Raw genomic sequence first — 23,853 nt, forward strand, 5'->3', positions numbered from 1 at the left:
CACATATGTAATCTGCTAACATGGAAACCTGTCATGGCGCTAGGATTGGGGTTGATTGTTAGTTGCCTTATAAATAGGATCTGCTAGGATCCACCTGCGCCTAGACAGTTCCATGGGCGCATATATGTACTGCCACGGATAGGGCTGTTCTATCCTTTAACACGCAAGAAGTCCCCGACGTTCAACTACGTAAGTTCTGCCCTCTGTTATTTTTCAGGCAGACGCAGCCGGCGCAGTGGTGGGTGGCAGGGGAGGACAGCAAGGAAATCCTCGGAGGGAGGGACGAGCTCGGCTGGGGGACGTGGATGGGGTGCACGAGGGACGGTAAGGTCGCCTTCCTTACCAACGTGCGGGAACCCAGCTCGCTGATCGGGGCCAAGACCAGAGGACAGCTCCCGGTCAGGTTTCTACAGGTTCGACCTTGTCAGCTTTGCGATGAATTATTTTATATGATGGCATGATTATAGAGGGATAAGGCTAAATTACTGTGTAATCATGCTATGCATATGCTGCAAGGAAACGAACGCTGCTTAAAATGTTCTGTGCCAGTAGCCAGTAGGCAACCTGGTGCCAATCTGTATGTGCAGACAATATCATTTGCAAAAGAAAAATGCAGAGGCATGGCTGTGTTTAATGTTAGATCGGTTCGCAGTGAAGTTCCAGCATTCGTCTTTTGTAATCGAAGAAACTAGTCTTTGCCTTTGTAAAACGTTTTCTAGAATTACATACTGAGTAGTCCATTTTGCTGCCTTCTATTTCAGCTTATGTTTCCCCCCATGGCTTCCTTGTCTGTGTTAAGAAAACCTTTACTTTATTTGAATGTAGGGCAGCCATTGTCCATTGGAGTATGCCACAGAAATTGCGAAGGAAGCAAATTAGTACAATGGATTTAACCTTATATTGGCTGATGTGAACTCAGGGACCATGGTTTACATCTCTAATAGACCTGGAGGTGATCCTGTGATTCAAACAGTTGCTCTTGGGCTTCATGTGCTTTCGAATGCTGCAATTGATTCCCCTTGGCCAAAGGTAAGAGTGTAAGATATACAAGGATTTTATAAAGATATTGCGAATGCTAGGAATGTGATTATTTTTGGAAGTTGTAATGCACTTCAAAGTTGAGATTCAGGTTCTTTAAAGAAGCTAATGCCACAGTACTTTTCTAGGCATGGCTGTAGTCTTAAAAGCCCAGGTCTATTTGATACTCCCTCAGTCTATTATGGGAAGTTCCCATTAATTTTGCAGGTTTCACTTTTCAGTGAAACACCAGAATGCTCATGTATCTTGCAATTTGCTGTGACATGCTAGCTCTGCCTTCTTAATGCCATTCTTCTATGATTTCTGTTGCTGATCGTTAGGTTATTTCATCAGTAAATGCTCTTATGCTATTCATTGATGTTACAAGTCCATGATTGTCTGCAGTTAATATATGGGGAAGTAGTATATTTCATAATGGAACTTGTACAATTATGTTCTACCCTATAATAATGCCTGAAATATCTATTGCAGCCAAATGACGGGTCTATGTGTATTATCTTTGCTTTCTCTGAAACTTAGCAGATAATTTGGTCAATTTAGTTACATAGGTTTATTTACTGTGTTGGTTTATTAGTTCTGGACTTCGTAAGTAATATGTAACACTATGGGCAAATATTCTAGTTTCATCAAGTGATAACCTGGTTTTGTTCGTTTCATATGTGCTCCCTACTATTAAGTATTAATGTACAAATACCATTATTTTATACTCTTTTAAGTAATTTTCGGACTAAGTTTCTTCCAATAATTTAGAGTCGAACAATTGTTGGACATGTTTTACTTGTTGCATTCATTTCTCACCCTGCAGGCAATGCGCTTAGGACAGAGTTTCAAAAGATATCTGGCAACACATGATGATGCAGAAGCCTCTTTAAAACATATGGTAGAAGAGTTGATGATGGATACTGCCAGGCCTGATAGATCTATGGTGCCTGACACCGGCGTCGACCCTGAGTGGGAGTACAAGCTAAGCTCTATATTCATTGACACTGCAAAGGACACAGGCAAAAACCATGACATTCAGTATTTCAGTAGCTATCATTATTCTTTTTGGAAATAAACTATATCCATCTTTCTTCTTGATTTCAGGCGCGATATGGAACACGAAGCATGGTGGCACTAGCAGCGAAATTAGAAGGTGAGGTTACATTGTATGAAAGGTACTTGGAGAACAGCTTGTGGAAGGAGAATCTCATACAGTACCAGATGGAGAAGGCAAATAGGACTTAGAGAAACTTCAGAACACTCGCAAAGACTGGTCGATTGCTTATTATTTTGCTATCACATTATCTTTAAAGTGTATAGTAAGGCATATACAAGACACAAGAGTAGTGGTATAATATGGCTACTATTGATGACCCTTTTGTGCAGATTTACAGTAATGTTTATCCAAATGCAACAACAAGAATTGATTGCCTGTGCTATCCCCCCTTGCCGCTGTATAGTTCTGAAGGACATCAATTCTTTGCTGGCACACAATTGCTGAAATTACAATGTCACCCTATGATTCTTTATACGCTGTATGCCTGTATCGGTACATCGAGAGTGTTTCAACTGAGGTAGCCCTTGGAAACTGGCTAGTGGCAACGGTAGGAACTAAGCATGTCATATGATCTTTTAGATAAAGTCTTATGATCTTCTCGTTTTGTTGATCGTTAGGAATGATGATATATATTGTGTGCATACTGCACCCTTTTCTTTTCATTGAGATAGAGTGACTTCGAGTGGTTATCTTCTCTATTTTTTCTATATAAAAGTACAGTTGGTGGTGGTGATTGGTTTTGCATATGAATCTTTTTCTACAGTTGGTGTTGTTGTTTCTGCAGTGTGGTTTTGCCTAATGTTTTTTTTTTCCTTTTGAGGATTCTGTGTAACGATTCGTACATGTAAAAGAGAACCGTTGATGCTGGAGCCTCTTTAAAACTGATGGTAGAAGATATTGATTATGAAAAATCTTTTAAATAGTATATAAAAATCCATCTAAATAGATTGTTAGAGTGTAGAAAAAATTAAACATTTTTTATTATATAAATCCGTTGTACGCATGGGCAGCTTGCTAGTGTTTTACTATAAAGAGACCGGCATAAATACATTCTTCAATCTAGGATCATCACAATCGCTGTCTCAACGTGTGTGCATTTTCCATAGGTGTTTTTTTGTTGTACAAAACATTTTTTGACAAAAGAAAAGGTCATGAAAAAAAGAGAAAACATTGCTGTATTTTTTTTTTGAGAAACAAAAACATTGATATAAATATTTCGCAAAAGAAAAACATTAATAAATATATGAGAGTATTCGCAGAAGTGGGCCGCATGACGGCCCTTTCGTGACCCACTTTGCCGAACACGAGCCCAAGTTCCCATCCGTTTCGCACAGCCTCACTGCCCTCACACTACCTCTCCTCTCTTCATCGCCCTCGCTCGCACGCACCGCATTTCCCAAGGGCATTCCCCTCCGCTCCACAATCGCTGAGTCACCTGCACGGCTGCACCCTAGCCCTCAGCAAACCCTAACCGCTCGTCGCCATGAAGGACACCTCGTAAGTTGCCTCTCTCCACCCCTCTCTCGTCTTGTGTGCGATTCGTATGTGGCTTGCAGGGTGTAGCGACTGATCTCTGTGCGTGTGGTTTTTCGTTTTCTCCGATGAAGGTTCAAGGCCAGCGGCACCAAGCGCAAGAAGGCCGGCGGCGCCAAGCGCGGTCTCACTCCCTTCTTCGTGTTTCTGTAAGCTCTACCGTCCCTCCTCTTCCCATCCTTTCGCGTCTCCAGATCTACGCCTATCGTCTTTCAATTTTCTAGGGTTTTGTTGAATTTTCTGTGGTGGTGTTGGTAGGGCTGAGTTCAGGCCGCAGTACCTGGAAAAGCACCCTGAGCTCAAGGGCGTAAAGCAGGTAAGTTGCCTCTCCTCACCCTAGTCATGTAGCTGGATTCTAGGGTTTCGCTTAGGTGGCTCATATATGCCTGGCTTTGCTTATAGGTGAGCAAGGCAGCAGGGGAGAAGTGGCGCTCTATGTCGGATGAGGTATACGGATGCGTGCAATGCTTATATAGTTAGTTAGTAAGTATGTATCTGTCCTGTAAAGGGAAGACAAATACTTTGTCTCAAACTGTTTAATGTTTGCCTTGTTTAGGAGAAGGCGAAGTATGGCGCTAGCAAGAAGCAGGATGACAAAGCAAGCAAGAAGGTAATGTTACTAGTTTTTGGCTATTTAACGGTCATCTGTTGTATCTCGCAAGTGGTTGCCTCATGTACCATCAGATCCTTCCATGATGGAATGATGGAATCTGGTAGTTAGATTAGATGAAGCAAGGGCTTGTGCACGTGCTGTCTGCTGCTGCTACCATGTCCAGCGTGATGTGTTTATAGGCATTTAGGCTACCTTGCACAGGAAGTTTATAGGCATGGTTGCATGCTCCTTTGACCTTTCATTGCTACTGCAACTTGATTTGGCTCCAATACCATGTGAATTAGTTAAGGTCCATTTGTCGTTTATCTTGTTAGTGGTTACACTCGTGCATGGCCTCATCCTCCCATGATGGAATCTCAGTAGTTGGAGCCAAGACCTCACACGTACTATCTGTTGCTTGTCACCCTGCCTGTTGTAATACGACATGATTTGCAGAGGTACTTTCCCCTTTAAATGCCATTGCTCCTGGACGGGCTCCAATAGCATTAGAAATTAATGTGCATCTGTCGTTTTCCTGTCAGCGCTTATGGTCACGGGTGAAATTATATATACCGTTATCCCCCTCCCTCTCTCCACGGTGGAATTCATGTAGTTGGATAAAGTGACTCGCGCACGTGCTTTATGCACATTTCCACCTGTCCATTGTGTTGTTATACGTTACAATTAGGGTAGTCACTTTTCCCTTGCTTCCATTTCGGTTCTCACATCCCAGTATTCCAAATCACTGTCTCAGTTCTATAGCCATCACTGCACGCTTCATTTAGTGCTGCTGCACCTGAATTGTCTCCGATAGCATGGGACCTAACTAACGTGCATTAGTTATTTTTCTTGTTGCGTAGGTACGGGCCTGCACCGTTGTATCCTTTCATGATGGAATCTGAGTAGTTGGGTGGAACAACGGCATCCATGTGCTTTATACTACTTCCCATTCATTCCATTGATAGTTACGATCGTAGGAGTCACTTCTTCATTTCTTTCCATTCCATTTGGGCTCTCCTCTCTAACTTGTGAATCCTTTGTTTGGAGATTTATAGCTATTCTGCACGCTTCAGTGCCACTTCAGTGCTTCACCTTGATCCGGCTCTAATAGCATGGGAACCTGGTGCTGACTGGTTAACCCTAGCTTGTCATGTTCGCATCTGCAGGACCACCACCATTGCAAAAAAAAAAGTCTATTTGAAAGCCCAATGTTACGACCTGAAATGTTTCTTCTATGGAATCTTGGGTTCAAACGTCAAATTTCCCATTTAGCTTGGAACCTCCCCAGCCTAGTTGAAAGTCGTCTTTCAATTACGTTGGAAGTTGCCTACTCCACATGTAGTTAAAAAGTGAGACCATTAGGAAAAGACGGATAGAAATTGCTGCTGATGTTCGAATTGAAGTGCTGCTTTTTTTTAATAGCTGAGGAACTTAGACACCCCATGTTATCGGCACTATCAATTATCCATATTTACTGCTGTCCCATGAAATTGGTCTTGTATTTCCTGAGCTTTATGTTTCTGTTTTAGTGATGATGTACTGTGTTGTTTTAATCAGGAGAGCACTAGCTCCAAGAAGGCCAAAACTGATGGTCGGGAGGGAGAGGAAGCAGCGAAGTCCGAGGTTGAGGATGATGATGAGCAGGATGGTAACGAGGTATGTAAAACCCATGCGTCGTAATGGGTGGTACAGTGCAGATGGAATTTGCCAATTGTTGCTAACATCCGCATAATTTGTTCTTTGCAGGATGAAGAGTAAATAGTAGGATGGGGAACAGCAGCTTTGCAATTGGGTGTTTGCTTCTTCTTAGCTTAGCTTCCAATGTGCTGTTCCTTTTGATGTTATATGCTGTAAGGAAAATCTGTACATGATGGAACCTTAGGGCTATGGCATGCTGGAGTGCCCGTTTAACTAGAAGAGCCGGATACTCATGCCAGCCTCGTCAGCATGTGTAAACTGTTGATTTTCATGTTTTATCGACTAATTGGGTGACTATCCTATAGTTGGTTTGCAGATTTGCAGTTAACAGCGTCTGCTGTCCCGTCTGTGCTTGAGTTGGTGCATTGGATGCTTGGTGTTTTTTCGTGCTCGATGCTCTTATTAGCTCAACGCTCCCTTTTTTATGTGTGACGCTGTCCGTGAAGGTGTGAAGATCATTCCTGAGATGCTACTGCCATGACAAACTATTTTAATTTTGACTAAAATTTATGACTCCACAGATAATATTATGAAATTTCCTGATCGGTTGAGCTAATTTAGGCTGTGGCTGGTGCTGTTGGAGTTGGTTCGGTGGTTCTGTACAGCTGCAGCGATGCTACAGCAATGTCAACTAACCAGGCTAAAAGTATATTGCATGAATCTAATGATGCTTAATTTGGCATCATAAATATTTGCAGTTCTTTATATAAATTTGTTGAACTTGAGATATTTTTACTTGGTAATGTGCTAGACCATTTTATTTCCAAAGTTCAAGTTCGTTTTTGGCTCCTGCTGCTTTTAGGTCAGAATCAAATAATCAATATTGTTTTGGGCGTTTGAGACTATCTCAGGCTTCAGCGGTTGAATAAGTCGGAACCAGAGCCCAAGCTTCTTCCGCGTTACCTTTGAGAGACGAGAGCTGCTCTCATAGTATAAGTGTAGAATCAAAATTGCCGCGGCAAAAAATAACTGGCAATGTCAAGTATAGACCTCAGTTGCACCTACACTCGATTCACTATTTACAAGTAACCTGCTTGTATAGTTGTATGTAGTGGAAGAGACTTTGACAACGGCAGATCCAGATTGTCAGATCGACAATCCAGGGATGAGAAACGGAAATGAAGAACTTTACAACAGGAAGGGGAAATTGGTAGGTGATTATGAGGTCCCCTTCTCGTTCTTTGTTGTCCGGAGTAGCTCTTTTGCCATTGCAGAGAATGACTGGGCGCCGCTGGCCATATCAGCAGCCCGAAGGTTAATGCCCTGCAGAAAGCACATTGGTCCACGTTATCAGGCAACAATAGCAAGTCTTCTATGTTTCTGCAGGTTTTTTTTGTAAGGACTTCTGGTGAGCGTCATGTCAACAGGAACCACGGAACAATATTATTCCTTAGGGTACATCTAATTAAGTTAAGAATCTTGAAGCCTAGTTTCCTAACTGCATGATCTGGTTAGAGAAGCATAAGCATCTTACCTCCAACTTTTTCATGTTCTCCTGCAGCTTGTTTCCAATCATTTTTGGAACGCTGGTTGAGTCCTGGTCATATAAACATGAAAAGGGATTGGCAAATGGTAATCGAAACACAGCTGCTAATTATATTGTGCATTATTCTATGCATAATTCATATGATTTGCATCGATGAGCTTAATGCACTCACATCATTTGTTGTATTTGCATATCCATACTTCATCTTTATCTGATCGACTTGACTCACTGATGTTTCATCTTCAATTTTTTTGTTTCCTGAGCTTATCTTTTCTTCAGTCTTGGGCTTCAACTTTCCTGCATGTGCATAATTGACTTGATCACATGACACAATTTTTTTTTTTTAAATATAGTTGAATCAGAAGTTCAGAACCCAATTTTAGGCCCTGTTTGGTTGAGCTGTGGCTGTGACAAAAAGCTGCTGTGAGCTGTGAGCTGTGGAAAAGCTGCTGTGGGCTGTGAGCTGTAGAAAAGCTGAAAGCTGTTTGGTTAAACAAGTATAAAATATACCTTTTATCTTTATCTCTCTTGAAACAACTATGGAAGAGCTTTTTATTCCACCAATTTCGAAAAGCAGAAAGCCAAAAGCCAAAAGCAGGGTCAACCCAGCTTTCAAAAATGAACTACGGAAAAGCAGCTGCTTCTGAAAAAGCGCCCTCCAAAAGCAGCCCCTTTGGTTGGGCTTTTGGCTTTTGGGGCCAAAAGCCCAACCAAACAGGGCCTTACAAAGCCACACAGTGGATTACAAATTTATGAACATCTTATAAGTGTACTTTACTGACCTCTAAGGGTATGGAGTCCCTTGCTGATTTTCTCTTTGCTTAGACCAGGGAAATGTGGTCCTTTTGGCTTCTGTGGGTTGTCATCAATGTTGATATCATCTTCAGACAAAAAACATATAATATAAACATAAGTATATACTGCTACACAAGTAAAAGCAAAATGATAGCATATACCTATGTCCAGCTCGACATTTTCATCATCTCTTAGTGAACTGTTCCTTCCCTCAGATGGCGGAGCAAAGTTAGTTGAAGAAAATATTGAAGCCAGCTCTTCAGAAGTCGTTGCAATACATTGTTCGCTGCCATTTGCAGCACTTTCTTTTGATTTGCTTCCTTTGTGATCTTTCATAATCATTCCAAACAGACCCTGTTGAGTTCCATACTTCCGTTGTAAGTAAAGTTATGTAGATCGCTTCCAGCTCTCTACGATCAATTAATTACCTTTTTCTTTTCTTTAGGAGATTTCACTACAAAAGAAGAGTCTTCCCTGGTTGAGCTCTCTTTTCTGTATACTGTACTAATGCTGTCCACGTGCCTGTGTAAAAACCATAGTACTCAGATAGCATAAGCCAATCTTCAAAATAACTAAAAGGAACTGCATCTAGGTGTTCAGATCTAGAATTGAAATTCCTTTTGGAAATTATTAGGTTATACATTGATAATTATGGCAGTAGCTTAATCATGAACCCATGGGTCTCAAAGGCACAAAAGTGCAAAACTACTACAAAATTACATAGTAACATACCGGTATATCTCATCCTGGCAGAGCGTAGAGAAAAAATAGGTCTCTTCTCCATTAAACTGTAAAATCAATTTGATCATTTTGTAAGACAATACATTATTTTACAACTGAAAATTTACATGCTATTTAGTAGATAAAGGCTTTAAACAATGAAGAGTATGAGAAAAGGATGGGCAGGCGCAGAGCATACCAAGATGGTTTCTCCATCTGATGAACATGCTATGGAACTAGTTGAATTCAAGTTTCTTGAGTACACAAAACCTCGTAAAAAGGCATCCTTCAACAAGGATAAGTCTGCCAGGGATCTGCAGTTTCACATACACAAAAAAAGGAAGCACATTGACTTCACTTTAGCATCCACAGGCACATCGAAGTCTTTAAGTAAATTGTTGCCTCACCTTATTTCAATTTTCCCATTGAAGAAGACAAGTATAAGTCCAATGTCATTAGAAGAACTATGAATAAGAGAGGCAAAACAACAACTACTATTCAATTTCTTCTTATTGATGATCTTTTTTGTGCCCTGAATGGAGTATAAAACCATAAGTACAACGACAACTCGTGGTAAAGAAAAAAATGATAGATAATTAGAGATACAAATACCTGAATTGCGTGGCTCAAGGAAAATAAGCGGATTGCATTTTCAGTGCAAAGTAACAGCAATGATTCCTTCGATACTATATCGTGGTTATCTGAAACTGCTGGTGTGTCATTGGGCGATAACTCTGTCACACAATTTTCTACAGAGACTTAGAACGCCAATAGTTAATTTATCAACAAAAACTGATAAGTATGCAATGCCATAAAGTGCACCTAACATCTGCAGAAGAAGGGCTTTAGAGGGCTTGTCAGTCTGAACTGGGTTGGGGTTCAAAAGTTTCCCATTTTCTTCCTCGATAATAAAAATAGATGAATCTTCCATCGCTGCTATCAAAATGTCCTTGTCATATCCATTATGGCTATAGATTTCAAATTGCAAAGAGGCGATTCCACCAGATAGTCGACACTCAAACTGTTTTTGATATAAGATTGTAGCATCTTCTACGTTGATAACTGATACCTGAAACATGGATTTTGTGACATTATAGGATTTTGTTGGCTTAGAACACTGGGACCAGATAGAGCCTAACAAATCTGAGCCACATATAAATGAAGTAAAATCCATGGGATACTTGCTTAAATTTATCATTTTATCTCTATGGAATAACCAGGGACATATCGATATCCATGATACTGATCATTGCAAGTAATGTTAAAAAAATTTGTGGCCATCATGAGATTCCATGGTTGCTATTTTTTTAAAAATAAATAAGAACAATAATTTGCTAATCTTGTTTGTAACCATTTAGTTTTGCTTCCCTCATGTAGCATAGCAACCACATACCGATATTTGATAGTTCTGACTCTTGTAGATGAACAAATGTTGTTTTCTGAAACTAGGACACAAAGTCACAAACATGTTGGTGAGACCAAGGAGGCTGCCTTATCTATTTATTACATGAAACAACATGTGGGGTTCAAGGCACTGTAAAAATCCTTAAAATTAACAATACAAAAATTTATTGTTAATCAAGAGAAAATAATTTTCTGTCATCAATGCTAGAATATACAAGGATGAACTCTACTTTCAAGCCTAGCTCTGAAATTCTGTGGGCTACTGGGTTATCCAGCCTGTTGACTAAACAGCGCCTAGGAATTACAGCCCAAAAAAAACTGAGAATGTTTGTACAAACTACACACAATAGATCACTTACAATTCCTTTTTCTGTCCCAGCAGCAAAATGCTTTGATTTTGAGATAGAAGACATTGTGGTTACAGCTCCTTTAAGCTTTATACTTCTGACATTGCAGTTATCTCTTTGCTTTGCTGTCAAATTATTTGATCATGTCAAGATATAAAATATATAAACTTGAAAACTCATGTATTTAAATATGTCATGAAGAAAAATAACGTCATTCATCCAAATGATTAGACCAAGCATACCAATTCTTACAGAGTCTCTTACATCTGCATCTATGAATACACTTGTAGACTATGTAGCGTCCAACCAACCAAAGATACACCTTAAGCAACAACATATCATATTTCTTTTCTTTTGAGGAATAGATCTGCAGGAAAACCCCACACATCTCTTCTATACTAATATCACATTATTCTTTATATTCAACACAAGGCATGAGATATTGCCACCCACCCACTGTCTCACCCTATAATAAAATTGATGATGATGATAATTGTCTAGAACTCTAATTTTTTTTTCTCGAACAAGAAGGAAAGCTGCGTATCATTGCATTAATAGAAGAAGGGAGTGTTACAACACCCACCCACCCACCCACACCCGATTTAAACATTAATTACATTTGTGCCTGTTAGAAAAACTAATAAATGACCCGACCTAGAAGGCTTAACGACCTGAGATAGGGGCAGAGTGGAAAGACAGCCCCTTAGCTCATGCCATACACCAAAGCTGGGACTCCTCCCTCATAGATGCAAGGGTGGGCAGCACCATTGAACACACAGTCATTCCTATGTTTCCACAAGGTACATTCTCCCAAGATGATGACTAGAACCCTACTATTACAAGTTGAAAATCATGTCACGAAGAAAAAGAACAAGCTGATATTAGTCTCCGAAATTACACCTATGTCTTTTAGTCTCATGTTCCACAATTTTTATTGAGCAAGTACACATCGAACTGGTAAAGGTCAACATTTTGAATGACAGTATAGATGCTGTTGTAGTGTAATTTTCCATGCAAACAACACATAAGCATACCAAGATAGAAGCACCAGCTGTTAGGTTTAGGAACAGTGTGAGGATAACAATACCATTTAAAAAGGAGAATATGTTGTCGCTGGAGTCCTTTTTGAATGTGATAATACGGACCTAGAAATAAGAGGAAAGAAGTTTTACTGCACTGCAAGTGCATCAGACATGGAAGCTAGAAGTCATGTCATGGCCATGGAATAGTTTACCATTCCACTCCTTTCTCCAGACAACAGAATGCTAGAGGACATATCAAACTGTAATGATGTGATAGGGTTGCCAGTTGATGTATTATCTTCATTCTGCACAAATATCAAAGTAACCAACATATTAATTGGTATGCAAATGCATAACTATGAATGTTCAAAAGTTATTGTAATTTGAAGGAACCTGCTGCTTTATCATAAAAATCTGCAGCAAATGAGGGCATGATGCATCCCAAAAGCTTATGGTTCCATCTAGATGTCCAGTTATACAGAGGTTCCGGGTCTTATGAATGTTGGTAAAACTTGTTAAAGTCTGACCTTTATCCTTCATTGAAAACAGCCATGGATATTTGGTGGCTGATGAAAAATAATCCTGCGCACCATTAGAAGAAGGAACAACTTGATCAAAGAGTTCGAAGTTTTTGAAAGAAATAACAAGTATATACATGCCTCGTCCAAAGAAGCTAAGGCTGCAGGGTTACATGTATACAACTTTGCAACACTGATGCCTGAATCACCATAAGGAAGCTTCACATATGAACAGTTTGGAAGTGTTGGAGGTGATCTAGACTGAGAGTGAAGGAGATAGCGCTCAATTTCTGAATCATCATATAAACAGATCTGACCAGATTTCAACAAAAGAACAAGGGCACTTTGTCTGTGCTTATTTGGGTCACTAAGCCCTGTAACAAGTTCCATTCCTTGGCAAGATTCAGCGATAGGCAAGACCATCTTTACAATTCGTGATTCACTCTCTTCATTCAGAATCAGAACCTATTCATAAACACCAAGTGGAAGGTTGAACAAAGATGCAGTTCTTACTGAACAGAAACAATCAAGATACATTATCCATGTAAGTCATCAAACTAATTTTGTAGGGAAGAAAATACAGGCTCCAACAATGTACAGAAAGGGGCAACTTTCAAATGTTTCTGGGAAATAAAAACACTTTTTTGGTCAGTCATAGCTTGCCATTTAAAGTGTGATATTTCAATTTACAGACCAGCCAATTATAAAACCATTGATTCTAAATTGTTATTATGAAGCAAAATGTTACAGGTGATAAGGCACATTGCTATTTTATAACAGAACTCCGCATGATAAGAAAACAAGGTACAAGGGTAGATATAGCATGGCACTTGAAATTTATGGCAGTGGACAGTCTACAAACTATTATTTGAGCAACAGTTTAAATATTTGTTTTGCTAAAGGTCAGTGTTTCCACCTGAAATAGGTGTCCATGATCATTGAAACCATTGATATACAAACGACCTGCCTTTCCATCGCTAGAGATCCATTGCAAAGAGACTATTGGCAACTTGTCTAGCTTGTATCCTAGGTTAAGCCTCTGAATAGGTAGATTCTGGCTGCCCATAGATGAGGAATTTTGTGTACTTGTAACCTCAGGAATAGCCCAAATGTATAAATCGCCATTATCGTATCCAATAGCAATTTTGCTTCCCTTGGCACAAGCCCAGCATGCTGACGTTACATTTTTAGCCTCCTTCTGTGATTGCTGCTGCATAGTTTTACCAGATATGGATACTGCTTTGCTAGCTTTAATATCCCACAAACTCATAACCCCATCTCTGAATATAATGAGCACCCTGAGAAAAGAGTGTACCTTAATGAGACTTTTCTATATGTGACATATGTCTACAAATAGTGGAATGTAAGATCAAACAGGGATACTAGATGGGTAATTAAGATGAAGTTTTTTTCTCGAACATGCAGGATTAACCTGTTAATTCTAGATTTGGATATATGGCTGAGCACCAGGAAGAGATTGACCTGTTCAATTCAGACAAAGGCTGGGGCGAAACAAATATTACTTCGACATCATTACCAGCACTAGCAGTGGAACCTTCAGCAAAGAAACAAAAACCCAAACAAAATGAGTCAACTTTTAGTGTTCCACTTCAATTTACGGCTGCTCGTATTGCAAGAATTATCTAAAAATGAAACCAAGATCTGAAGGGTGCTCCCTTTTGAATGTGATCACATACTGAAAAATACGAAAAATGTTTTTCACCGATTGACAAAGTTGATTATGAGCACGGTAGACAGATATTTCTAGTGTAGCAACATCATACCATAAGATTCAGTAAAAGGTATCCAGTACGGCATGTCAGCTAGGCATCTCTGAGCCAAATCAAGCTTCAATAGAGACACATTTCCAGAACTATCCCCAACATATCTGCCAGGCACAGAATTCCCATTAGAGCACTAAACCTTTGGAATTCATGGACTCAGTAGTCGGCAACAATTCAAGTCTATAACTCACATGTAGGAGCTCTTCTGCAGCACAGAGAATGCAGTGATCGCCTTTTCAATCGGGTGCAGATAACAGAGTTTTTTCGCATCAATGTCCCAAACCTGCACACAAGGTGCCTTCCGGATTAACAATACATGGAAGCGACAGCATCAATCAAATATATTTATTAGTTAAAAAAAATCACCTCGATCTGGTTCTGGGTGTTGACATTGAGCAGAACCCCTTGGCCCTCGGCAAACTGAAACGGAACAGCTTAGAGTGAGTCGCCTCCAAGTCTCGCCACGCGACATCGGACATGCAAATCAAGCAGTGGGATTGGAGAGCGACGGGAGGGCGGTGCGGTGGTACCTGCAAGAGCCTGGAAGGGAGTGGGGAGGGGAACTGGAGCAACGCCTGCGTGTTGTCGCGGCCGAACAGCTTGATCTGCCCATTCCTGAAAGCAATCGCGCGTCAGCAATGTCGGAGAAAGGGGGGAGTGAGCACCGAAGCGGAAGGTAGCGAGGCGGCAGCCGTGCTGTTACCTGGTGGCGACGGCGAGGACGTGGAGGATGGGGTCGTAGGCGAGGAGGGCGGCGTCGGCGGGGACGCCATAGTGGAAGGCTAGCCGCGGGCTGACGTCCTCGGCGCGCAGGGAGCTGATGCTGCCGATATGCTGCTGTTGAAATGAAAGAATAAAAGGCTTAGTTTCAAAGCCAGCAGCACCTGCTTCCGTAGCATAGTGGTAGTGCGTTCGCTTCGTAAGCGAAAGGTCGCGAGTTCGATCCTCGCCGGGAGCTGAAATTTATTTATTTATTTTTACATATTTCGTGTTACAATTTTCTTTTCTTTGCTCCGAGCGAGGAAATGCTCTCTGAAAAGTATTCATTTTTCTTATCTTTTTTCCCGTGTAAAATCATGCTGTGCTACTCTCTTTCAAAATTATAGCTTGTTTGTTCGTTAAATTAGCAATATATTAACATCTACGAATTCAAGTAAATGCTTTGTCAAAACATACCCCATAGACAATTCAGTGGAACTAATTTAACATTGTAATTGTTGATGCATTTTGATAAAAAGCTTAACCAATGTTAAAGAAATTTGACTCAGAATAAAAAAAAAACGAATTGTAATTGCTAAACGATCTTCGAGACGAACTCTACCCACCAATCTGGCAAAAAAAATCCATTCCAGTTCCAGCCCAGAGTGAACTTTAGTGCAATGATTAGCAAAGGGCCCTAAAAACCAAAAGAAAGGTTAGGAGGCACAAACCGCGGGTCTCCTGGACCAGCCGCTCACCGGCCTTGCACGTGGCCGGTCACGTTCACGTCAACCTAGCACGCACCTTCTCGCATTATTTTTGAGGCATTCTGAGCTGCCAGACGTCCCGGATCTAGCCAATTGAAAACCAAGTCGCCAAGAGACAACCGTACACGTACTAATCCCAGACTCCCAGTTCAATAAACCTACGCTAGCAACGTACGATGCCGGATTATCAGCCTGCCCGCCTGCCGTAACTGTTTGTATCTGGCTTATGTTTGTATCTGACTTGGCTTATCAGCCAACCAACAATATTTTTCTCTCGTACCAAATCAACAGCAATATTTTTAGCACATAGCTTATAAGTCAATCCAGTCGAAACGAACATGTTGTATCTTTACCGCTCCCCGTATCACTGTCAGTACATGACCGGCTCTCCGTTGTCGTTAACTACTCCACAGCTTGCTCCGCTGTCAAGTTGATTACTGCTTCTTTTTTTCCCCTTTAACAATGCAACGCACGCATCATTCCTTGACCTCTGCAACAGTCACCACCTCAAAGGTAGTGTTTAGTTTCCAAAATTTTTCAAGATTCTCCATTACATCGAATCTTTGAACGCATGCATGAAGTATTAAATATAAATAAAAAATAAAACTAATTACATAGTTTAGACGAAATTCACGAGACGAATCTTTTAAGCCTAATTAAACTATGATTAGACACTAATTATCAAATAACAACGAAAGCGCTACGGTACCATTTCGCCAACTAAACAAGCCCCAATTCCCCGTCCTTTGCACAGCACAAGTGGCGGCACTTCCCAAGTGGCCTGCCAGACATGGACCGTGCCAGGTAAAACAGCTGGTACAGTTTGAGCATTTGGGGCCAGAGAAAAAAAAGAAGAGAGGCAAACCCGGCGTTTGATACGTCGAACCCAGCATTGGAATAAACGGATCTCGTTGATCTCGAAGAACTGGCCAGACATTTTAAATCTCACTAGATCCCTAATAATAATGATAGCTAATCCACGTACTGCTGGTCTGCTGCTGCTGCTATCTGACCTCGTCAATGCAAACTCTTATCCATCTCGATCGCCTTTAACAAAGATCATGCTTCCACCAAAACGCTCTATCTCGGCTCCAGCCTTACTTTTCACTTTCACCACAGGTAAGGATAATTTATGCTGGGAATAAACTACGCGTCCGAAAACAATATGCTAGTGGCTCGACATTTATGGGATCACATGGCTCTACGCGTGCCGTATTGATTTCCTGGGTGTCCTAGATTTTGAAAATGTTTGAAATTTGAACAGAGCTTCGGTTAAACCATGTCTCTGTCAGAGTGTATAACGAGCCATACGGCACGGCGTCTGCGAGGACATTCTTTTTCTAGTTTCCGAGAGGAAAACAATGCTTAAAAGCGGAAAACGGGATAGCGACATTTTTCGAGTAGCAAATTTTCCGACTTAAAAAAATCGATAAACATACGCAAATTCAACCAGGATTCGCCGCAAACACGCAGGATTATCTAATCCGAAAGAAAAATTCCTGTCCTGAGCGGCATGGAAGCTCAATGAAGATTCGCCGCAGCCCCAAATTTCATCAGCGTCTTCTGCGGAGTTTTCAGCTAATCTACAGTAATAAGTATCTAGATCTACCAGGGTATGACCATCCAGTATTGCACTAAGAAGAAGACCGTCTCACGTAGGTTCAGAAAACCCTCGAATCCCTACTCTATCCTTACATAGCGGCACGGTTGTCCTGTAAGAACATATCAATCTTTAGACATGTACTTTGATGTGGGACAGATGAAGGAATTTTTTTAATACCAACTTAAAATTCGCTTCCACGTATAGTCGAATCCAAAACTAAAGAGTACCGTGAGACGCTCTATCCAGTTGGACTAGCCTCTAGCCAGTAATAAGTATCTAATGCTTCATTCAATGGTACGTATCTTCAACCAAGAGCCTAGCCCGAAGAAAAGAGACGGCAGAAACGGAAACTGGGAGAGCACAGATGTAGGGTTAAGGGAGAGAAGCCGTACCTTCTTGGAGGCCTTCTCCACGAGCTTCTTGACGAACATGGCCGGCCGATTTCACGGCGCGGTGGATGACAGGGACAGGCACCCCCCACAGGCCAAGGCCACAACCGGATCAAAGAAGGCCGAGATCGGCGACTCCTTTCTAGTATCTTCACCGGAGGAAGAAGCAGGCAGCGCCCCCCAGTTGCCAACTTCCTGTTCAGGAGCGGGATCGAAACGAAACTGACCAAGGCAAGGCAGGGAGAGAGCGAGCGACAGAGATGGCGTGGCGTCGAGGGTGGCAGAGGGGGAGGAGGAGGAGGAGTTGGCGTTCGGAGGGCAGTTATGGATTAGGTTGGTGGCCTCCAGCCTTTCTGCTCTGCGCTGCGTTGTGTTCACTGACCAGTGACTACTAGTCTGGCAAGGCAAGTTTGATCTCCGAAAAAGAAGAAAGGGAAGAAGAGCGAGCGAGCGCAGGGGGGTTAAAAAGAAGACCGGCGGCCGAGGAGCCGCGGACGCTGGGACAGGCTACAGAGTCCACCGGCCACCGCCCACCGGCCAGCTGCCGGCCCACCGCAACCGACAGAATAACTAGCGTCCGGTGCCCAAACGTGGGAGCCATCGACCTGGCGCAATCGCATGGCGGCACTTGGCGGCGTCGCATCTGTCGCAGTAGGCAGACAGAAAAAGAAGAAGAGTGGGCTTTGGATTTTATACGATGTGCCGGTGCTGCCTCCATGTCAGCTCGCAGAGGGTAACGTGCCACCGAAGCAAATCTGCGATGCTGCTGGCTGGTGGGGTAATTAGAGAGGCACGGTGTACGGAAGGTAAGCACTAAACATGAGGACGCAGGCGTCTTCAGTGGTTGCTGGTTTTGGAGAGCGAGCGCCCTGATGCGGCATTGTTTCAACACCATTTGGTGCTGTGCATATCTACTGGCGCCAAATTTGTCAGGCACCAACTGCATGCGGTGCACGCGGGTGCAACGGCAGTTTTAAGCCGTGGGAGTGAATGGAGATCGGAGGAACCGGATGCAAGACTTTCGATGAAAACGATCGTGTCTCACTCTCTCTGGTGTCACTCGACTACGGCATCATGCAGTACGTGTTCGGCAAGGAGCACGGGTACGACGTGTCGTGCGCGGGCGCGGTACTGCCCTCCGGGAAGGACGAGGTGGAGGGCCTGGTCCAGATGGTCCACGAACGAGTTCCTTTTTATTTTTGCTCTGAAAATAACATGTTACTGGATTATTAGTTAGTGTTCAGAATTATCCTCTAAATATTCAGGAGTCTGTGTTTGGTAAACGATATGTGAAATCAGTTAGTGCTTACTGAAGGTCATATTTAGGGGAACACACATTGACTCGCTTTTAGACTCAGTTGCGGTGGTGTGAGGAGTGTTGGAGACATGCTACAAGCTAAAGAATGCAGCTAAGATTAGGACTGATACCTCAGATCATCTATAAATTGTCACTGATGTTAAACTTTTTTTTAATTACTGATCATCAGCCAGTCAATGTGTGCTGATGGCTGAAAAAGGAGTCTGAGGGTGTCCACATCTTACACAAGTGCAGTTCATCTGCAGCCACAATTTCACTGATCTATCACAGAAAATAGAAAACCCCATAACTTATTTGGGAACATGACCAGTGGGAAAACTGCAACGTTGCCCCCCTGGTAAAAAGTGCTGCACAGGTCAACTGAAACAAAAAGAAATTGCAGCACCTCAACACGTACTGAACATATTGTTTTTTCAGAGGACCAGAAGACCAGTAGTACACCCACCATTGTTTCTTCAGATCGTGAATTGCTAAACAAGTTTCAGATTGTCAGTTGTTTCTTCAGATGATTAGAGGAACAAGTGTTTCACATCAAAAGAAGCAAAAGCCACATAGATTGTTTCTTCAGAGCAACTGCAGCTTTTTGGTTTTGCTCACTGATCGATGTTCTTCTCACTTGGGCATCACAGTACAGTGCCTATCGCTTCTGTAGCTTGCATGCCAGAAATGAAATGACAAATCCCAGCATATTAAGATGAACAGCGCATTGAACAGTATGCATGGGAAGTACCGTAGTACCTAAAAGGTCAGGACTTCAAATAGACAGACAGCTTTCATAATTTGATCATTTCTTATGAGCAAAACAATACAATGTCTTCAATCTTCATATACTAATTCAGTTGTTGTACCAGTCAAGAAAAAGAACAGAGAAAGTGAGAACAAAGAAGAAGAGCAGGAGAAAGGTTCTACTGCTGCTGTTGCGCTGGATTGCCTGGGATAGCTCCTTGTTCCCACGCTCCACATTATTCGTAGCTTCAACAGCCTGCACAGAAGATGTTCTATGAGGACATACAGATAACAATCGAGTTTGTTTCATTAGTGAATATCCAAATCATGCGTTCTTTCAGTTAAGGGAAAAAAAATCTGACCATGCACCAATACCCCCCACCCCACCCCACCACACACACACACACACCTAGGAGTATATTAAGAAGAAAATAGAAACCCGAATACCCCTCAACAAGGACTTAAACCTGGGTTGCCTATGCCACAGATTATCACTAAACAGTGTTCACCAGTCATCAAGTATATGTGAGCTATTATACCTTAGGGCTGGAGACAATGATTTAACTCTATCCGGTGTTACAAAGCTCTTTCATGGACATAACCTTCATGTGACCATTATACTTTCTTTGGTAGATTCTGACATTCTATATGTTTGTGTTCACATAAAACACAACATATAAACTGGTCAAATATGATTAAACGAATCTTATACCTGGTCATATAAATACTGAATTTGTTGAGCTTGTTGTAGAACATGTGTTGACATAAGATGATTAAGTGCTGACATTTCTATCATCTTTGTCTCCGTTTCTTGGACAGCATCAAGAAGACTTGTCAACTCCACCTGAGAAGTGTTTCAGGACACACATGTTGCATGGTAGTTAAGTAAAATAGCCAAGTTTTTCACTAACGAATAATTTATATGCCATCCACATACTACCTGGAGGGCTTTTGTTTCATCATCCAATAGTTGTTCTTGAACTCTCATAGGTGCTGTAGATACTTCCTGTTCTACAATCTTTGATACATCAGATTGTAGAACAAGATTGGACTTGGATGGTTCAGCAGGTTTGATTTCTGGTCTCTTCTGAATCTTCTTCCTTGGCATTCTTCTGTTAATAGCATCTTGAAAACGCATGGACCGAAGACGATCAAATTGTGCAGTTACCGAGTGGAGACGCTCACTCAAAATTAGAACCTGAAAGTTGGACACAAAACAGACAGCTTACTAGAGCTGGCCACAAGAGCACAATTTTTTATCCTACCAAATGAAATCAACCAGTCGAGGTCTGACATCCTACAAATATACACCCAACATAAAAATTTGGGAAGGAAATGTTGAAAACATCAATCCTCAACAGGATCACCAGTTCAATTGGCTCTAATGAAAGGAAATCTTTGCTCATAATACATCATACATGTAGCATCGTAGCAGGTACCTAAGAGCATCCCCAACAGTCTTTCTTAAACCTACTATCTAAATCCTCGTTCAGAGAATCATTCTAATAAAAATCGCTCTCTATATCTCTCCACCCTCTAACAACTTCTCTATATCTTGTTCAGCGCTCTGGAAAGCTACATTCGCTCTCTATCTTTGGAGAGCGAGAAATCAGGAATAAAGGATGGCAATATTTGGAGATCTAGTTCAGGAAGCTGTTGGAGGGGATTTTTTCACCAAAATCTCTATTCCTATCATTACAGAAGGATATAAAGAGATTCTTGGAGTTGCTCTAAGGAATTACTTTGCCCCATCCTCTAAATGGAACACATTCAGGCCAGTTCTACTGCTAACTATTTATGTATCATGTACTCCTTCAAAAAATAATTAATCCAGCAGAAAATTTTAAACTTATAACAGTAATGGCAAGGAGAATAACCATACCACACCATGCTGATGAGCTATCAAGTCCAACCGTGAACTCTCATCCTTAGTGCCAAGCCATGTCTTTCCACTTCCATTCTTCTCTTCTTCATGGATCCTGTTCTTTAAGATATCAATCTGTTCCTTGCATGCTTTTACAAAAACTCCAACCTAATATGCATTCAATAGTTACAAATAAGTACTAAATTGAGAATAGAAAGCAGGTTATGTGAATCAGTGCATGGCGTGCCAGTATGAATATAGGTTGCCAACTCAATGGTCTATACAAAAAGAGCACCCAATCACTATGTCCAAACATAGATTAATAGTATCAACAGAGAGAAGCACTCTTCTTAATGAAATGACACGCAGCTCTCCTACGTTGTTCGAGGAAAAAAAACAGAGAGAAGCACAACCTACATTAACTGAATGTCTGAGCATCAAGGACACATGATTGTGCATATATATATGCTCTTGAACAATTCTTTTAGGGCTACAGTCTTCGATAATTGTAATCCAAAACTAGATTTGTACAGTTGTGAAAAAAAAAACTTGACAGCCAAATATATTTTTACAAAAATGGACATGGTACAACAATAGATATCTTTTGTGCCACTGAGCTTCAGGAATAAAAGCTTCTATTGAAGTTTTCAAACATTGAAGGCTTCAAGCACATTACAATGATAGAGAACTGTAATGCAATGCAATGCCAAACAGACAAACAACCCGCTAGACAATTTTTATGAGCATTAAACATATAGGTTGCCAATTAACACACACATTTAAGATCTCATTGATGCATCATCACAGGAAAAGTGATAACAAATGAAAACAAACAATGACATACAGTATGCAAACTTACTTCATGCTCAATGCTATCCCTCTCTTGCTCGGTAGTGCGATGCAGGTCCACATAATCCCTCCTATGCTTCACTATGAACCTCTCGAGTTCCCTGATGCTCTCAAGCTATAAATCAACAAAACCCATCAAACAATTACACTGGCAACCTGTCTCACCACATGCAAAACAGGAACACAGTCCACCAAAACTCCTACCGTCTTGATCGCAGCATTAGTGAACGGCGACTTGGGCGATTGCTTCCGGATGATGAAAGACGACATGAGCGCGGCCAGTTGGGCCTACACAGCATACACAAACCAACACAATGAGTCAACGAGCGTGAAGAATTGAGGACCATTCGTGAGGCTTCCATCACTACGCTGTGGAGGGGGTGCGGATGGAGAGGCTGGGGGGCGCAACACACCTCCGTGTATCCATGTGAGAGCGCGGCGACTCGGACGGCCTCTTTGAAGTCCTCCGTCCTGTCCCGAACCCTCGCCATCGCCGAGGGAGCGCAGCGACGGCGGCCTCCTCCGGTCAGATCCACGATGCTCTTGAGCCAGCGAGATGCGTGCTATTGTGGGGTGCAAGCGCAGGGGGAGTGGCAGGAAGAGCAGAATGCTGGTCGTCGGATCGACAGTGGCCGGCCGCCGGCGATCCAGCGCGTCGGACGGGCGGCGACTGGCGAGGGTAGGAGCCTGGGAGACGGGTAGGGACTCGGGAAGACGGGAGCCGATTCACGGTTCAGCACATCAGACAATTGCTCAGCCGCGGACCCCGACAGTGCCGCCGACGCGTGGTCGGTGCCTTGGGGAGCGGGGAGGAGAGAGGCGGAGGTATTGCGAGCGGGCCAAGCCTGGACCTTGAGTTGGTGCGCCGGGCCAAGCCTGGATCGGAAGCAGGCATGCACAGGCGCGGGTTTGTGTACCGACTCGACACCATCGGTCGGTACCAACGAGTCCCAACGGGCGCGTTTGTTTGACTGGCCCAGGCCCAGTGCGCCAATGGGCTGTAACCTTGGGTGTTTGTTTATCTGGATCCCCTTCTCAGTGTGGCCCGCACGGCCATCAAAGCAGGGGTGAGCTAGGCTGCGGGGGAACAAAAAATGAAATCCGTTCCTCCCAAGCTTGGCTCGCTCGGGCGCGCGTTTGGTCATTTCGGCCTCCTCGTGGTTGGCCTCTGCAGGCTCATGCACGGCACCGCTAGGGTTTCGGTCTCCATTTATCCCCTCCCTCCCTCCTCTCGCCGCTCACTCGCCCTCGCACTCTCCGCTCTCCTTCGTCGCTCCGCCTAGTGGTGTCGGCGCGGTCGCAGACGCTCCCGGGCCTTAGGGTTTGGGAGTTCTCCCGCCGCCGTCGGTCAGCTAGAGGTGGTGTTGGTGGTGTGTCTGCTTCCTCTCCGGCTTCGGTCCTCCGCCTACGCCCTCTTCTTCGCCTGGTGGTGGTGGTGGCCGGTGTCTCACGGGCCCCGTCTTCTTCCACACCTCCGCATCTTCTTCCTCCTCGTCGGCTCTGGTGCGGTGGTGTTTGTTTGCCTAGACCTCTCCGTCTCGCCTCTTCTTCTTCCTGTGGTCCCTCATCGCTTGTAGCAAGGTGATATCCCTTCTCGGACCTTACCTCGCGTGGATCTGGTGTATGTGGATCTGGATGGTCCAAATCTTGAGATTTGAGGTG

General features: G+C 42.7%; 3 protein-coding genes and 1 non-coding gene across 5 annotated transcripts; 2 read left to right on the plus strand and 2 right to left on the minus strand.

Annotated features, from left to right (window-relative positions):
* Positions 1-3,418: 3,418 nt before the first annotated feature.
* LOC136493484 (HMG1/2-like protein) lies at positions 3,419-6,228 on the plus strand. The gene is made up of 7 exons (XM_066489575.1): positions 3,419-3,574; positions 3,685-3,759; positions 3,869-3,926; positions 4,013-4,057; positions 4,167-4,220; positions 5,760-5,858; positions 5,949-6,228. The coding sequence occupies exons 1-7, from the start codon at positions 3,561-3,563 to the stop codon at positions 5,958-5,960; spliced, it is 357 nt and encodes a 118-aa protein (XP_066345672.1). The 5' UTR covers positions 3,419-3,560; the 3' UTR covers positions 5,961-6,228.
* Positions 6,229-6,778: 550 nt separating this feature from the next.
* LOC136491287 (uncharacterized) lies at positions 6,779-17,868 on the minus strand. 2 transcript variants are annotated; one of them, XM_066487550.1, is made up of 24 exons: positions 17,438-17,868; positions 14,680-14,810; positions 14,507-14,591; positions 14,343-14,396; positions 14,168-14,259; positions 13,977-14,080; positions 13,675-13,747; positions 13,109-13,490; positions 12,334-12,657; positions 12,068-12,256; positions 11,887-11,979; positions 11,740-11,797; positions 10,665-10,777; positions 9,724-9,970; positions 9,514-9,635; positions 9,309-9,433; positions 9,101-9,215; positions 8,914-8,969; positions 8,610-8,703; positions 8,343-8,535; positions 8,169-8,267; positions 7,559-7,683; positions 7,375-7,437; positions 6,779-7,163 (listed from the first exon to the last, which is right to left on the minus strand). In XM_066487550.1, the coding sequence occupies exons 1-24, from the start codon at positions 17,474-17,476 to the stop codon at positions 7,059-7,061; spliced, it is 3,081 nt and encodes a 1,026-aa protein (XP_066343647.1). In that variant the 5' UTR covers positions 17,477-17,868; the 3' UTR covers positions 6,779-7,058. The 2 variants fall into 2 exon arrangements, with proteins under 2 accessions (XP_066343647.1, XP_066343646.1); XM_066487549.1 differs by having other exon boundaries at positions 14,680-14,813; positions 17,438-17,867.
* Positions 14,863-14,934, plus strand: TRNAT-CGU (transfer RNA threonine (anticodon CGU)). Its single transcript has one exon. It is a non-coding gene; the product is annotated as a tRNA-Thr (tRNA).
* Positions 17,869-19,505: 1,637 nt separating the features above from the next.
* Positions 19,506-22,709, minus strand: LOC136491288 (syntaxin-81-like). The gene is made up of 7 exons (XM_066487551.1): positions 22,605-22,709; positions 22,396-22,479; positions 22,202-22,306; positions 21,361-21,510; positions 20,419-20,676; positions 20,191-20,322; positions 19,506-19,734 (listed from the first exon to the last, which is right to left on the minus strand). The coding sequence occupies exons 1-7, from the start codon at positions 22,680-22,682 to the stop codon at positions 19,588-19,590; spliced, it is 954 nt and encodes a 317-aa protein (XP_066343648.1). The 5' UTR covers positions 22,683-22,709; the 3' UTR covers positions 19,506-19,587.
* Between the last annotated feature and the right edge of the window lie 1,144 nt (positions 22,710-23,853).

This window comes from Miscanthus floridulus, chromosome 11, assembly GCF_019320115.1.
Source record: "Miscanthus floridulus cultivar M001 chromosome 11, ASM1932011v1, whole genome shotgun sequence".
In the NCBI taxonomy this organism is placed as follows: domain Eukaryota; kingdom Viridiplantae; phylum Streptophyta; class Magnoliopsida; order Poales; family Poaceae; genus Miscanthus; species Miscanthus floridulus.

Excerpts from the sequence above, each read along its gene's own strand:
- LOC136491288 (XM_066487551.1), bottom strand. The coding sequence starts at position 22,682 with ATGGCGAGGGTTCGGGACAGGACGGAGGACTTCAAAGAGGCCGTCCGA. Across the intron at positions 20,677-21,360 it reads TAGCTCATCAGCATGGTGTG|GTTCTAATTTTGAGTGAGCG; the intron begins GTATGGTTATTC and ends TCCAACTTTCAG. Across the intron at positions 19,735-20,190 it reads TTCAGTATTTATATGACCAG|GCTGTTGAAGCTACGAATAA; the intron begins GTATAAGATTCG and ends TCTTCTGTGCAG.
- LOC136491287 (XM_066487549.1), bottom strand. The coding sequence starts at position 17,476 with ATGTTCGTCAAGAAGCTCGTGGAGAAGGCCTCCAAGAAG. Across the intron at positions 9,636-9,723 it reads CCTTCTTCTGCAGATGTTAG|AGTTATCGCCCAATGACACA; the intron begins GTGCACTTTATG and ends ATTGTGTGACAG. Across the intron at positions 7,684-8,168 it reads GGGACTCCATACCCTTAGAG|GAAAGTTGAAGCCCAAGACT; the intron begins GTCAGTAAAGTA and ends ATGCACATGCAG.
- LOC136493484 (XM_066489575.1), top strand. Across the intron at positions 4,058-4,166 it reads GGCGCTCTATGTCGGATGAG|GAGAAGGCGAAGTATGGCGC; the intron begins GTATACGGATGC and ends TGCCTTGTTTAG. Across the intron at positions 4,221-5,759 it reads ATGACAAAGCAAGCAAGAAG|GAGAGCACTAGCTCCAAGAA; the intron begins GTAATGTTACTA and ends TGTTTTAATCAG.